A 15,343-nucleotide genomic window follows, 5' to 3' on the forward strand; every position below is an offset into this window, starting at 1 on the left:
AAAATTACTTAACTGCAGTACCGTATGTTTGATTCAGTTTAGCCAACTATGTTTTTGTGGTGTGGTTTTATAGATTTTCAGCTGCCTTGGGTTTCTTGTTTTAAGGTAAAAAGGCAGAATAATGCCAGTATTGATAATATAAGAATGAGAACCCCTAGCATTTAGGGCAAAACCCCCAGCATGTGTGGACCAGTCGTGGTTGGGAGGCATCTTAGTTTTCTACATGCACTGCCCAAATGACTAAAGCAAATGCTGGACACAGTAGCTGCTGGAGGTCAATGGATTTTGTGAGCTTTAAATGAGACTAACCAATGGTGGGTCATCCCAGACCATGAGTATCTACTTTCGCATGTACATAAGCAGAGTGTAATTCTGCAGATTTAGTTAAGCAAAAAAGTAATGCTTTCACTACTTGGAAATGAAGTCAGAGTTCTGACTTCCCTGCAAAATGTCAATCTCATTTCAAAAGAGTTTTGCAAGGACTGGATTTCACCGTAGAACATAGTGTTACATATTACAGATACCACATTTAGACCTTATAATAGAGTAATTTAAGTCACTGCAGCAAAAGAAATCCTCAACAGTCCCCTGGTTTTTACTATTTCATATCAGAAGAGAGAGCAGAAAATTTGTAGAAGATCAAATGACAAATCCACAAAGAAAGACACTAAAGCGATGGAAATTGCTCTGTAAAAATAGTAATGGTTCAAATTAGGTGTCTGAGCTTCCGCTCGGCTCCCGAGAGCTATAAATAATTCAGCTCATCCAAACGAGAGGCGTTCTGCAGGCGTGTGGTGGAGGATTCCAGCCTTTTCCCCATACACCCTGCATTGCCACACAACATTTGTCTGATGAAAGTGCAGCTTTACGCCACAAGCCAGATAAAACCGGCTTTGTCTTACTCTACCCTGTAGTTGTTATTGCTGGATCAATGAGACATTCTCACAAGAGGAAAACGTAGCAAAATTATGTGAAAAGAAAAGTTGCCGCTACCAAGCTTAACGTTCTTTAGTTTTTTGAGGGCTGGGCCAGAAGATATCTCCCTGCCTGGGGGAAAGGAGAAGTTGGTGTCCACACCCAATTCCACGTACGGAAGCTGATCTGACTGGCAGGGGGCTCTGATTTCAGTACTGATGATGGGGCAGTTTCCTCTTGAGAGCAACAAGCTGGCTTAGGGCAGGGCTGGGGAACCTGCATACCCTCCAACATTTCTCTGATGAATATAGGGATGTCCTATTCCATCATCAAGGGACGCGGGTGGCGCTGTGGCTTAATCCACAGAGCCTAGGGCTTGCCGATCAGAAGGTCGGCGGTTCAAATCCCCGCAACGGGGTGAGCTCCCATTGCTCCGTCCCTGCTCCTGCCAACCTAGCAGTTTGAAAGCACGCCAAAGTGCAAGTAGATAAATAGGTACCACTTCGGTGGGAAGGTAAATGGCGTTTCCGTGCGCTGCTCTGGTTCGCCAGAAGCGGCTTAGTCATGCTGACCACATGACCTGGAAGCTGTATGCCGGCTCCCTCGGCCAATAAAGCGAAATGAGCGCCGCAACCCCAGAGTTGGCCGCAACTGGACCTAATGGTCAGGGGTTCCTTTACCTATTCCATCATCATCATCATTTTATTATTTATACCCCACCCATCTGACTGGGTTGTTCCAGCCACTTTGGGAGGCTTCCAACACAGGGGCAGAAAATAAGCTAACTCACTTGGACTTTTATTCACAAGTGAGTCTTCATGATTTTCACAGAACTCACTTTTTATAAAGAACAGCTCAGATGTGAGTGTTCATCGCTTGGGGAGGCTGAGTGTGGGAATGGGTCATTACAGATCAAACCTCACAGACAGAATGCTCATATTTCCTGATGGCATCTCAAATCATTACATTTGACAAGTCATGAATGATGAGAGTTAATGAAGTCATGGACTATGGGAGTTGTAGTCCAGCAACATCCAGAGGGTGCCATAGGATGAATATAAAAATGTCCACACTGGGAATGTTCTGTGCAATTCAATACCTACAATTGCTGTGCTCTGGTAATTGTAATATTTTATTATTCTGTGGGTTTTTAACTGTTTTGTTCTTCACGGTTCTAATTTGCCCTTAGGGGCTTTCATGTTTGTGTGTGTGTTGGGGGGGGGGGAGAGAATAGCAAAAACCTCATTTGTTGGAGGATGCAGTCTACGTACTCTTCAACATACTCAACCTATTCATTAATTCAGCCTCATTTCAACAAAAGCCGCAGAAAACAAAACCTTTCCCCCCTCCGATTATGTGTCAAGAAATAACTGACCTCTGGTCAGCAGACAATAAACTCTTATATCAATAAATAGCACTATGTCCTTGATATTCTCCACCTCAAAATGGACTGAATATCTAATAATAAGGTTTCGGGACTGACTTAGAGGAAGAGAAAGGCGGGGGGGGGGGAGAGAAGAATCTCAACATGATTGAAATTCCAGCACACCCATTAACACCCATTCCAAAATTAAGGAATGGAGTCATTTCATTCCCCTTCTCCTTCTTTAATCACTAGTCTGCTGATAACCTTTATAATTGTCCATCCTCACGGGTTTGTATTGGCACAAATTAATGAGCTGACAACTTGGGAGAGGGATATTAATTCAGCTGGGGTGGCAGCATTTTTTAATTGTGGAAAAGTAAACCAAATAAGAGTGGCAAGCAACCTTAGATGTATCTCTAAGACTGTGTAATCAATGGGGAGAAAATATGCAAGTTCTGCACCTACCACCTGAAACCCCAAAGTCCCACCAAGTCTTCTGCTATGTCATTTACACAGATGCGTTGATAGGCCTTGAGGAAGCTGACATCAGGAAGATGCTGCAATCTTTGTAAATTGGTTCAAAATACTTGAAAAAAGCTGGCTTGTGCATCTTTTTTACTGATTTTTTTTAAAAAATGAACGTTCGCTAATGACTTTTTAGCTCTAGTTGATATGAACTTAAATGATTGAAATGGGCTAGGTTTGCTCCTCCTTGCAGATCCATGCAGAGATGTTGCACTGAGTCAAAGCATGGGGATCCTCAGGCTCAGGGGCCAAATGTGGCCCTCCAGAGCTCTCTGCCTGGCCCTTTATTCTCTCCCTAGGCCCCCCTCTATTAGCCCCACCTCCAACAGCTCCATGTCCTCCTCAGGTGATGCTGCTTGGCTAGAATGTATTATTGAACTGTGGTTGCCTGGATGGAGAAGTGTGAATATTTGTATCTCAGGTCTGTAGCTCCACCCACTTTTGCCTCTGGCCACACCCACTTTTGACATCTGACGACCTTACACTGGGATGTAGTGCTTGGAAGGTTGGCCAAGAAGGAATGAAACCCTTGAGATGAAAAAAGTTCCCCACCTCCACATTACATCTTTCTGTACAATTCATCATTCAATGGATGGCCCTAACCTAGCTGTACTTCTGCCTTTCTTTTCGCTAGTACGTCACCTTGTATTGGGATCATTCAGATCTCAGGTCATCTCCCCCACTGCCTCTCCCATGTATCCTGTTGCTCCTTTTACTATGAAAATCATTCAGAAAATTATCCCAGATCTTTGGTATGGATGATGAGAGGGACCAAGCACAGAGAGAGAAAGGAAGGAAAGGAAGCAAAGGGGATGGAGGTAGTAAAGAAGAACAGGAGGAGAGGGAGGGAGGGAGGGAGAGAGGGAGGGAGGTGTCCAGTTGTAGAGTCACAACACACCAGACAACCTTTGAGCTTATGGGTAAATGGATTTTCATTCTCAGCCTCCAACCTCTTCCACCCCATATGCGTGGAGGAGAAGTTTTCTTGCAATTAGATATCTGGTGACATAGGGTAGCTTCTGATGACAATGTATGAAGCATCTTATTTTGATGAATATGAACATAGCAAGAGGCACCACCCCTCAACATGACCAAAACTCCTTCAGAATTCCCCACCTCTCCTCCACAACGGCTTCTTTACCCCATTGTTTTTCATGGACAAAATGGCGGCAACAACAACAAAATCTCCGCCAAAGTTCCTCCTGCACAATCACCCCAAAGTTCAACCAACCACAAAGGCCTGTATCTCCCCTCACCCAACGCTACCCACAATGCCTTCCATTCAGCCCGTGGGTGGAAAATCTCCTGCTGTTCCATAGGCAAGGGGGAAACACTCGCAGAACAAAATCCGGCCCACGAGACTCAGAGAACAGACACATTTTCCTCATACATCCACAAGTCTTGATGCCTTGAGTCACAAACAGAGAGAGGATGAGTTGGCAGATGATCACATTGCAATGTTTGAATTGGTTTTCCTTTTTTAAAAAACGAAAAAAACGAAAAAACAAAAGGAGAGGGGGAGTTATACACACATGTATCACAGCATTTTAGCGAGGTGTTCTCCTGTGTTTTTCCCGCTAGCAGTTCAGCTCTCTCTCTTACGCCTGGATGTAAGGCAGCTGGGAGTTGAAAGCAGCATCCATAGAGCGTCCTCAGTCGCAGTTGTGTTCCGCAAGGTTCTTGATAATTTGCCTTGTCGCTTAAAGTTTAGCAAGGAAAGGGAACCTTTTTTAAAAAAGATGTTCTCGTTCACCCCCTTTTATTGGTAAGTCAGACAAAATTAACAGGCAAGATTTTTGTTGTTGTTTAAAAAGAGGAGAGTGTGCAGGAAAAAGGGAGGGATTCTGAAGATGGCCTTGAGGAGGTTACATTTTAGAGAGAGGTAACACAAATGTTTGATTTCTGTTTCCCCAATTTGCAACAGGCAAGATTGTGTGTGTGTGTGTGTGTGTGTGTGTGTGTGTGTGTGTGTTAGCTTCCTGTACAAACTCAGTTATCACATATCCCAAGAAACATCCCTTTCCCAGGCCCTACTGTAACCCACCCCTAACCAGCAGTAGTCAGATGAAACAATATGTTCACTTGACTTTTGGAACTGGGATGCTGAAGATGTGTGTTTTTGTTTGTTTTTAAAGAACTAGATGGAAGAGCAATGGTGCAGAAAAGCTATTTCCACCTCCAGGAGAAAGAACAAGAGCGATACAAAGTCTGTAGAGGAGACGTAGGCGCCATATTGGACTCCACTCTACATTGGCACTGGCATCCGTTTGAGATCTATATATGATATATGTTTATGTATATATATATATATTTATAATATGTATATTGGTAGGTTTGTTTGTGTCTGTTTTAGCACACTGTCCCATTCTCAGGTCTCGATTTGGGGCAGTTGGTCCTGGGGACAGGTTGAACAGAAGGGGCCAAGGTGCAGAAGAAGCCGGAGATCAGAGTGAGACCCAGGCCTCCCCATGCGCAAAACATGGACCAGCCGTAGCCATGGCTGATGTCGTCTGGAAGTCCATACAGGTACCGGGGGTATCGAGAGAGCTCAAAGTTGATCCCAGCCACGCAGGTGCACAGCGAAATGATGCAGAAGGTTCCTGCAGAAGGAGAAGAAAAGGAGAAGAGGGAAAAGAAGGAAGGAAGGAAGGAAGGAAGGAAGGAAGGAAGGAAGGAAGGAAGGGGGAAGAGGAGGTTGGAGATGGGTTAGACTTATAAAAAGCAATCAGGTTAATTTGAAATGTCTTGGTTTGTTATTTTTCTCTCTTTATGTGTCTTCTACTCTCAGTTATTTTTTACCCCTTTTCCTGAACCTGCAATATAAAACAGATTTTTGTTGTTGTTGCTATACTTACCTGCTATGATCCCTGAAGATTACCATATACATTTTTTTCAAAATATTTGCTTAGTGATTGTTCTTTGTTTGTATTTGTTGTTTCTTCATTCCTTATTATGACACAACGGTTTGACTTGCTTATGCCAATTACTGCTATTAAGCAATTGATTCAATGTTTAGGATGTATTAAAAATCTATAAAAATGTACCAAAAAAGTAAAGAGCAATCAGTTGTCCACCGTGTGGAAAAAGAAGGGAGTTGGGTGAAGCGGCTAGGGAAACCACACCAGTGTGGAATAGCGGTTAGAGTGTTGAACTATATGGGAGACCAGGGTTCAAATCCCCACTTGGCCATGAAGCTCACTGGGTGACCTTGGACCAGTTACAAGTCACATTCACGCCATAATTTAAAGCACATTCAACACAAAATGGCTCCCCCCAAAGAATCCTGGGAAAACTGCAGTTTGCCCCTCACAGGGCTATAGTTGCTATCACCCTTAACAAACACAGTTCCCAGGAATCTTTGGGGGAAGCCATGCACTTTAAATATATGGACTGCATGTGACGACAATCTAAAATACTTCTTTGAGGTTGTTGTGAGGATACCATGGAGACAGGGGTGAACCATGCAGGCCACCTTGAGATCCTTGGATGGAAATAAGATATAAATGTAATAATGAACAAAGAAAGAAAGAAAGAAACACAGAATTTCACTGCAGAAACCCACTAAGATCAGTGAGGTTGATTGGCAAAAGGCACAGAGCCTTCTCTGTGGTGGCCCCACGGCTCTGGTGCTCTGTACTAGTGGATCTCTGGAAGGCTGTCATACTTTGGTCATCCCAGAAGGCCATGGAGCAGTAGCGGTGGTTAGCCAGTCCCTGGCTACAGAAGCAGGGTTGGATTACCCTTTGCCCCATTCCCAGTCCCAATTTATGACAATCCCTGACTCCAGCAAGTGGCACTCTGCACTAAGCATGCCGGAGGAACTGATAATAAATATTAAGAACTGGCTGAATGGGGCAGAAGGTGGAATCCTTGAACAGGGGAGGGAGATAAACTTTGTTTCCTGGTTGCAAGTGTTTTGCCTTTTGTGAGCTATGTAAGCCCCTAATCTATGAGGCTCTGCTTGGCTGGCTGTTATTTCCCAAATTTAATTTTCACTTGTGGTCCACCCTAGCAAATGAAATTGTAAGTCAACAAAAATATGATTCAGAGATGCTTAGACTAGTAGCTAGAAGTTCTGACTCCAGGCTCCAGAGACCTGCCTAATTCTCTGCTCCCTGTTGATAGTCTGGGTACATCAGTTTTGCTGTGATAAGGTCCGTTGCTTTGTGACTCTGCTCCTAAATGAGAATGCCAGCTCTTTTTCTATCCCCAAAGAGTGGAGGCTGGGATTCCTTTCAATTCCAATTCGCCCAAAGATTTTAGTGAAGGATTGCAGCAAGTAAAATATAAGAAGGAGATAAGGAGCTCTCTTATTAAACCAAGTCAGAATTTCCCCCCATCTGCGGTATACATTCAAGGCGGTATCATGCCACTTTAAACAGTCTTCGCTTCCCCCAATGAATCCTGGGAACTGTAGTTTGTTGAGAGTGCTGAGAGTTGTTTGGATACCCCTTTGCAGAGCTACAATTCCCAGAGTACCTTGGGAAGAGGAATTGGTTGTTAAACTACTCTGGGAACTGAAACCAATGGACAAGTCAGGTCGACTGATTTCAGCAGGCCTGCTCTGAAGAGGAGTGCGTTTCACCCTAGACTTGTTTACGGAGTTTTCATTCTGGGTTCTTTATGAGGAGGTTATGTGATGTCATGTCAAGCAATTATCTCAAGTGTTGGCTTGGTTGGTAGAACATGAGTTTCTTCATCTCTGGTTCATGGGTTTGAGCCCCACGTTGCGCAAAAGATTCCTGCATTGTCGAGGTTTGGATTAGATGACCCTTGTGGTCCCTTCCAACTCTACAATTTTATAATTCTAATTGTTATCCCACACTTTCCACTGCATTTCTCCATATCTTTCCTTACTGAAAAAGTCCAATTTTGCTGGATCTGTCTGTCTGTCCGTCTGTCTACAGTGGTACCTCAGGTTACATATGCTTCAGGTTACAGACGCTTCAGGTTACAGACTCCACTAACCCAGAAATAGTACCTCGGGTTAAGAACTTTGCTTCAGGATGAGAACAGAAATCGTGCTCCGGCAGTGCAGCAGCAGCAGGAGGCCCCATTAGCTAAAGTGGTGCTTCAGGTTAAGAACAGTTTCAGGTTAAGAACGGACCTCTGGAACGAATTAAGTTCTTAACCCGAGGTACCACTCTATTTGTCTGTCTGTCTGGTCTTGGATGCTCCTGTATATATTCCAACAGGTAGATCCAATGCTCCTTCACTAACCAGTTTCTATCCGCGCTCCCCAGCCCCCAAATATGTGCAAGGCAATCCAACATTGTGCACATGGACCTGGCCCAAGAAATTCAGCATCCTTATTAACTACTTATATTATTCCGCAGCCTTATCAAAATTATTGAAGAATAAAACTCCACTCCCTCCCTGCTGCGTGGTGACAAGGCCCATTCTGCCAGAGCAGCTCTGAAGCAAGCGCCTTCTGTGTGCGGATTAAACGCCTCAGCAGCACAAGGCTCTCGAGAGTGCTTCATTGTTTGGCACGCACTTGCATGGAATATAAATGATTGTTTAATTACACACTGTAGCCTCATCATCGGCTAACAGACGGGCGTGTGGCAGATAGGGTTTAGTTTAAATCTGCCCTTATTTATGAAAATGCCTTGGAAAAGGGGAAGCGGCCTGATTGGCTGATGCAGGGACTGTGCTATGTGAGATCACAAATCCTCCTGGATTAGAATATAGACACACACACACACACAACTCTAGGAGCCAGAATCACAATAGACTGACCGAGATTGTTTTAGTATGGTGAATTTGGGCCAGTTCAACACAGGTCCCCCAGCAACAAGAGCAGCTGTGTGCCTCCCTTAGCCAAGCACACACTGCAAATCATGTGTGGAAACCTTTGTGTGACCAATGCTGTGTCTGTTTCCATGTTTGTGGCAGCGGAGAGGGTGAGGGGAAAACTGAGAAGGCAAAAATGGCTGCTTGCTGTCTTGCTAAAACAGCTTGGCAGATGGTAATCTGGACCTGTACAAGGTGTGATTCTCCAAAGCTTGCCGCTATTGTGTGTCTGTCCATCAAGCCTCCTAGCTTTGCTGCCTGTCTCAGTACTGAACAGTGTGTGTGTGAGAGAGAGAGAGAGGAGAAGGGTTGTAGCATGGTGGCAGAGCATCTGCTTGGCATGTAGAAGGTCCCAGGTTCAATCCTTGGCACCTCCAGCTAGGGCTGGAAAAGACCCCCATCTAGAAGGCTCACCATCGCCATCTAGAGTCACATTGTGTGTTGCACTTAAAACCCACTTAAAGGTAAAGGTAAAGGTAAAGGGACCCCCGACCATTAGGTCCAGTCACGGACGACACTGGGGTTGCGGCGCTCATCTTGCTCCATAGGCTGAGGGAACCGGCATTTGTCTGCAGACAGCTTCCAGGTCATGTGGCCAGCATGACTAAGCCACTTCTGGCGAACCAGAGCAGCACATGGAAACACCGTTTACCTTCCCACCAGAGCGGTACCTATTTATCTACTTGCACTTTGACGTGCTTTCGAACTGCTAGGTTGGCAGGAGCAGGGACTGAGCAATGGGAGGTCACCCCGTTGCAGGGATTCGAACCGCCAACCTTCTGATAGGCAAGCCCTAGGCTCTGTGGTTTAGACCACAGCACCACCCGCGTCCTGAAGAGTTGTTAGGAGATCCCTATTTCCTTCAGAGAGCTACAGTTCCCAGAGTGGTTTAACAATCAGTCCCTCTTCACTGGGAATTCTGAGAATTGTGGCTCAGTGAGTGGAATAGGAGTTGCATAACAACTCTCAAAACCCTTAACAAATTGCAGCTCCCAGAATTCTTCGGTGGGGGGGAGCCATGCCTGTTTAAAGATAACATATCACTGTAACTATATGGTGTGAATATGACCTATGATCACTGAGTTTATGTGATAGCTTGATCAGAGGTTTTGAAAAGTCTGAGGTGTGTGTGTGAGAGAGAGAGAGAGAGAAAGAGGGAGAGGGAGATAGGAGCACTGAACTTATACTGAGTCTTTAAACAGAGGTCTTCCATCTCCAGGCATAATGCCCATTAGAGTTTCAACCTTGGTAGTAGCCCGCCTCCAACTTCATCAAGACCTCTGTTATAATTTGAGTTGACCTTCATTATTGGGAGAGAAGGACTCAACAGCTTCCAGAGCAATAAAGGGACTTTTAACACCCTTTCTCTTTTGACCTCACCGCAGCATAACCCATTCATCCATTCTATGGGATACATATAATAGCCCCATTTCTAATCTTAAAAAGGAGATTGGTATCTCTGAATCTGACTTTGGCTTTTATTTTTAAAGTGATACTTGAGGGTAGCTGAAATTTGTCAGTTTGCAACCTTGGAAACGAGAGAACTCTGCCTTATCTATAGAACAGAGAGATAAGAAGACCAACTTCTACTGGTGAGGACGTGCAGGTTTAGGAGTTTTGCAGACCTTTTCCTTCTTCTGAAGAAGAATCCTGTGATACTTGAAAGTTTACTCAAACATCTCTTCCCCCCAAAAATACTAGTGTACAAAATTGGATTTAGGGAGCCAAACCATTAATACTAATAGATCAAATTCTGGTGCAAGTTCATATGTGTCAGAATTTGTTTTGGTTCAGGCCATGAAAGAATTGGTATGGTTAACTGAGTTGAAAAGGTTATTGTCCTGCCATAGAAATAAATAATTTTTATTAAAAAAAGCATTATAGTGTTGAACTACATTACAACTGCTGCTGCTGCTACAATTAGGATCTGCACCAAAACACTGCAGTGTGGAGTGCTCCTTTCAGGGTGCCAACCAATCAGCCACACCCAGGATACTCTATCCCATTTCCCCTTCCTTCCTGTTTTCCATTCCTCCAATAGCCATCCAGCATTCCATGCCCTCTGAGCATGCTCAGTCCTCACTGGGTGCCATGACCCTGGAGTCAGCTGATACCAATAGTTTCTTCTGGACACATGACCATTAAAAAGCTGGGCAAAGCTCCACAACTTCCACATATCATGATTCCTAGGCTAAAATAAGTCCTTCTCTCAGTGGCTGTCCTGAATTAAGTTTGAACCAAACTGGCCACTGGGTTTCTAGAAGTTTTCAGTCTTTACTCCACTGTCATTTTCCTGACTCATTCAGACATAATGGACCCCCCCCCGCAATTATCTGTAATGTTACCAGAAGTAATAATAATAAGAATGAAACACTTTTATTCTTAAATTTTCCTGGTCTCATTTTAGTTCCACATTTGGTTGATGCTTCAGATTTCTCCTCCTCCTTAGCCTTAATGGTTGTATTCTTTGAAAATAGCACCTGATGCAATGCCTGGTGGCAGTATTAGCAAGGAGCATAAAATGCCAGTAGTCCCATTATTTGCTTGCCATGACTTAGTTTTTTAGTGTCCCCAGAAGAATACATTCCGCTCATTTTGGCCTGGAACTGCCACTTCCCAAGATGAAGGACCTGCGTCAGAATCACCTCCCTGCAGTAAGAAATGCTATGTGGGTCTCAAGTCAAATATCTGATAGTACAGGAGAGAGCAACACAAAATAATGATCGACCTTCCTCATCCCTCCAGAGATCTGAGTGTCGCAACCATGGCCGGGGTTCACTGGTGTGGTCAAAAACTGGCCCTAGCCACACCGTGGAGGAAAATGCACTCTATCTGCCCTCACAGTTATGCAGCCATGTGGTCGTTATGCTGCTTGGCTGGATCAATTTTCAGCCTCTGCTGTAGTGTGGGGAAAATTACTCTGCTCATCCCATAGTGAAGAATTAGTCTGGCCACTCGACAAATTAATCAGGTGACCATTTCTTGTAGCCTGCAGTGCATGCAGCTCACAAATGAGTTTTGACACTGTGAACTGGAACACAGGAAGCTGCCTTATACAGAGTCCAATCATTACTCCATCTAGCTTGGCGTTTGTACATTGACTGCCAGCATGCTCAGACAGAGGTCTTTCCTGGTCCTGGATTCCCCAAATCTAATTCCCATGATTCTTTGGGGGGGGAAGCCATGACTGTTAAAGTGCTACAAGAGTGTTTTAAAATTGACGGTGTGGATCTGATCATTGACAGGAAGCCTACAACGGAGCAAGTCAAGTCAGAAGTTACAGCACCATGGAGAGCTCCAAGGAAGAAACTTGTTCCAATCAAGTCCACAACAGGAGTGAAGCTTTTTAATGCTTCACCCCTCCAAGGCTCCAGTGCTTCTTGAGGAGTGGAAATCCCAGTACACCACCTCATATTAGACAACACCACCCCAGCTCATTGCCTGTACTGGAGGGCTGACGGGGATGTGTAGGAGTCTCTGGTGCAGAGGGGAACAGTTTCTCAAGATGTTTAGGCTACAAAGATCATGATTCAGGGACAGTTGGCTCAAGTAACCCTCAATCTGATGAGTAAAGCCAGAGTTTAGGCCTGGTTGTGATGCTGGAGCCTGGAACAGCTTTTAGCCCCTCTTCATCTAGTGCCATAGGTCCAATGAATCTGGCTGCACATCCACACCCACCTTGCGTCTGAATAGCAGCCTAGTCTGCTGCTCGGACACAGTTCTGACATAGGAACTGGTGAAGTGGGATACCATTGAATTGCCTGTAGTACATCCTCTATATCAGTGTCTCCCAAACTTGGGTTTCCAGCTCTTGTTGGACTACAACTCCCATCATCCGTAACTAGAAGGACCAGTGGTCAGGGATGGTGGGAATTGTAGTTTTTTTTTTTTTAAAAAAAAACCAGCTGGAGACCCAAGTTTGGGACACACTGCTGTATACCATAAGTTAACCTGGTGCCCTGTAGAAGTTTTGGACTACAACTTCCATTGTCCATCACCATTGGCCAAACTCTGGGACTGATGGGAGTTGTAGTCCAAAACACCTGGAAAGCACTAGATTGGAGAAGGCTGCCAAGCATTATGTAAGAACTGCAAAAAAAAAAAAAAAAGAAAAAAGACAGAGCTGTGGGCTGGTTCACACACGATAGATGTCCAACATGGAAGATGTACCCATGCAGGAAATCCCTGGAAACTGGTATTTAGATTGTAAGGTGTAATAATCCTACACATGAATATCCCACTGTGCATACTCATAGTAAGGAACACAGCTGTACAAACATCACACATGACTTTTCCAAATATTAATAATGAAATGACAGTCCTGTCCCCCCCCGCCCCGCCCCCCGCAACTCCAATCTGCTCTGGACATCCTTGAAATCTTTGCCTCTGTGTAAAAGGATGCAATGAAATATATGTTGGCAGAGGAAGGGCTGTTAGCTTAAAAAAACCCCAAACAAACCTGGAATTAACAGTCATCTCAGCATAACTTGCACTATCTTTGGTCAATGACAAATTATGCTTCAGCATCTCACATCTTTGGACCAAAGATTCTTCTGCCTTCTGCTCCTGAAAGGTAGCACTGATGCGGTTGCTATGATTTACTGGCTGTGCAGAGGGTCCAGCACTGTGTGAGATGTGACCCCCCCCCTTTGTGTGTCTGTCTGTCTAGCAACAGCAAAGAAGAACAAACAGCATTTGAAGTTTTTCCTTCTGACTGTTTCTGTGACAGTAAAATGCTGAAGAACTGCCAAGGAATGCAACTGGGGAATCACCATTTTCCTTCAAATATTTTAACAGCTGCATGACAGGCAGAAATCCAACAAACATAGCTTCTCCATCCTGGCTTCTCTTAGCTGGATGGAAAAATCTGTACCTGTGGAATTTCTGCCTGGTGTTAGAGTCGCAAAGTCTCTGTCAGGGGTTGGGGAAAAGGTGGCAGCATTACTGCTTGGCAATTCATACTTGTTTTACGCAATTTGAGTTATTGATTGTCTGCAAGGAACCTTCCTGTGATCTAGGTTTTGTGACGCAGAACCAAGATCAGATCAGTCAGATTTGCCTGGGCAAGTGCATCTTCCATTTCCTGTGAGTCAGTTCATAGCTCACATTCCATGTGGAAGCCAAAGAGATGGTGTTTTATATCCATTTACATGGAAAGGGGTCGCAGTGAAATCCAGAATAATTGGGGGTGGGTGAGGAAGAAGAAGAAAAGATTTATCATGCATCTCACCCCAAGAATAAAACAGGCCAATTGGTGTCAAAGAGGGATAGAATTTTTTTTATGTATGCTACAACAGCAGCAAGAATACTCATCGCAAAGTATTGGAAGACACAAGATCTACCCACTCTGGAAGAATGGCAGATGAAAGTGATGGACTATATGACATTGGCCGAGATGACAGGCAGAATCCGTGACCAAGGAAAAGAGACGGTGGAAGAAGAATGGAGAAAATTCAAAAGTTATCTTAAGGACTATTATAAACTTGAGGAATGTTAGAGTGTCGTGGTTTTTAGGAATAAAGGGATACCGTGATATAAGGTTAGATCACAGAGATAACTAAGATGACATAGGTTGGAAAGTAACAATTGGGAGTTGCTACAAAATTATGGACATTGGGATGCAGAAAGGGGGGGGTATGGGGGAGTCTCAGAAAAGAGGTTTATGAAAATATGTTATGAAATTATACGTGTTTGTATGTCTTTTTAAGTGTTTGTTTGTTCTTTAAAATTCTGTAAAACCAATAAAAATTTTATTAAAAAAAAAGAATAAAACAGGATATAATTAATTGAGAAAAAGGAGTTGTATGAGTGCAACTTCTGTACTTTCTTGTCAATTACTATCAATTTACATATAGTCCACCTTGGAGTTTGACAACAGAAGTCAGTTTTGATCTAACTTAAGGTAGTAACAAAGGGCAGTAACACTGGGTACTTAAAGGACTCAGTGCACTGGTCTATATGTTACAGATATCTCTGGGCAGATTAAGATGGTGAGTGGCTGGGACCTCACTAGTGCTGTGTTTTGCAGTGCTCTCAGCTGCAAACTAAACTAAACTACCATGTGGTGCTTTAGTGAGAATGAAATGGAGGTAGCAGAAGCACATACACCACCACAACTGAGCTCAAACAGCCTCAGATTTGGATTTCCCACAGTATTAGAGTGATCACTTCAGCATCACCTAATATGATTTGCAGAAAAATTGCATTTGATAATTAATATAGAGAGATGCCAAAGAATAACTAATTACTATACAGTCGCACAAGGAGAAGGGGACGACAGAGGACAAGATGGTTGGACAGTGTTCTCGAAGCTACCAGCATGAGTTTGACCAAACTGCGGGAGGCTGTGGAAGACAGGAGTGCCTGGCATGCTCTGGTCCATGGGGTCACAAAGAGTTGGACACGACTAAATGACTAAACAACAACATACAGTCGTACCTTGGAAGTCGAATGGAATCTATTCTGGAGGTCCATTCGACTTCTAAAACGTTCAGAAAACAAAGCGTGGCTTTGGATTGGCTGCAGGAAACTTCTGCAGCCAATGGGAAGCCACGGAAGCCACGCCAGACGTTCATCTTCTGAAAATCATTCAAAAACCAGAACTCTCACTTCCAGGTTTTGATTGTTTGGTAGCCGGTTTGTTTGGGATCGGGTGACCTATGTGCCTGTTTAGTCTCTTGTTTGGTTTGGGTGCTTTTGATGGGCTGTCTCAAGCCCACTGCTGCTCTTCATTCTTTGGGT

At 44.1% G+C, this 15,343-nt stretch overlaps 1 protein-coding gene across 2 annotated transcripts in view; it reads right to left on the bottom strand.

The window, feature by feature from the left end:
* Nucleotides 1-1,042: 1,042 nt before the first annotated feature.
* Nucleotides 1,043-15,343, bottom strand: part of TMEM178B (transmembrane protein 178B) — a 280,209-nt gene continuing 265,908 nt past the window's right edge. For both annotated transcript variants that reach the window (XM_081212075.1, XM_081212076.1), the window contains one exon: nt 1,043-5,406. In XM_081212075.1, the coding sequence (XP_081068201.1) occupies nt 5,156-5,406 (251 nt within the window). In that variant the 3' untranslated portion in view covers nt 1,043-5,155. The remainder of the gene's footprint in view (nt 5,407-15,343) is intronic.

This window comes from Podarcis bocagei (assembly GCF_964188305.1).
Source record: "Podarcis bocagei genome assembly, chromosome: 10".
NCBI lineage: Eukaryota > Metazoa > Chordata > Lepidosauria > Squamata > Lacertidae > Podarcis > Podarcis bocagei.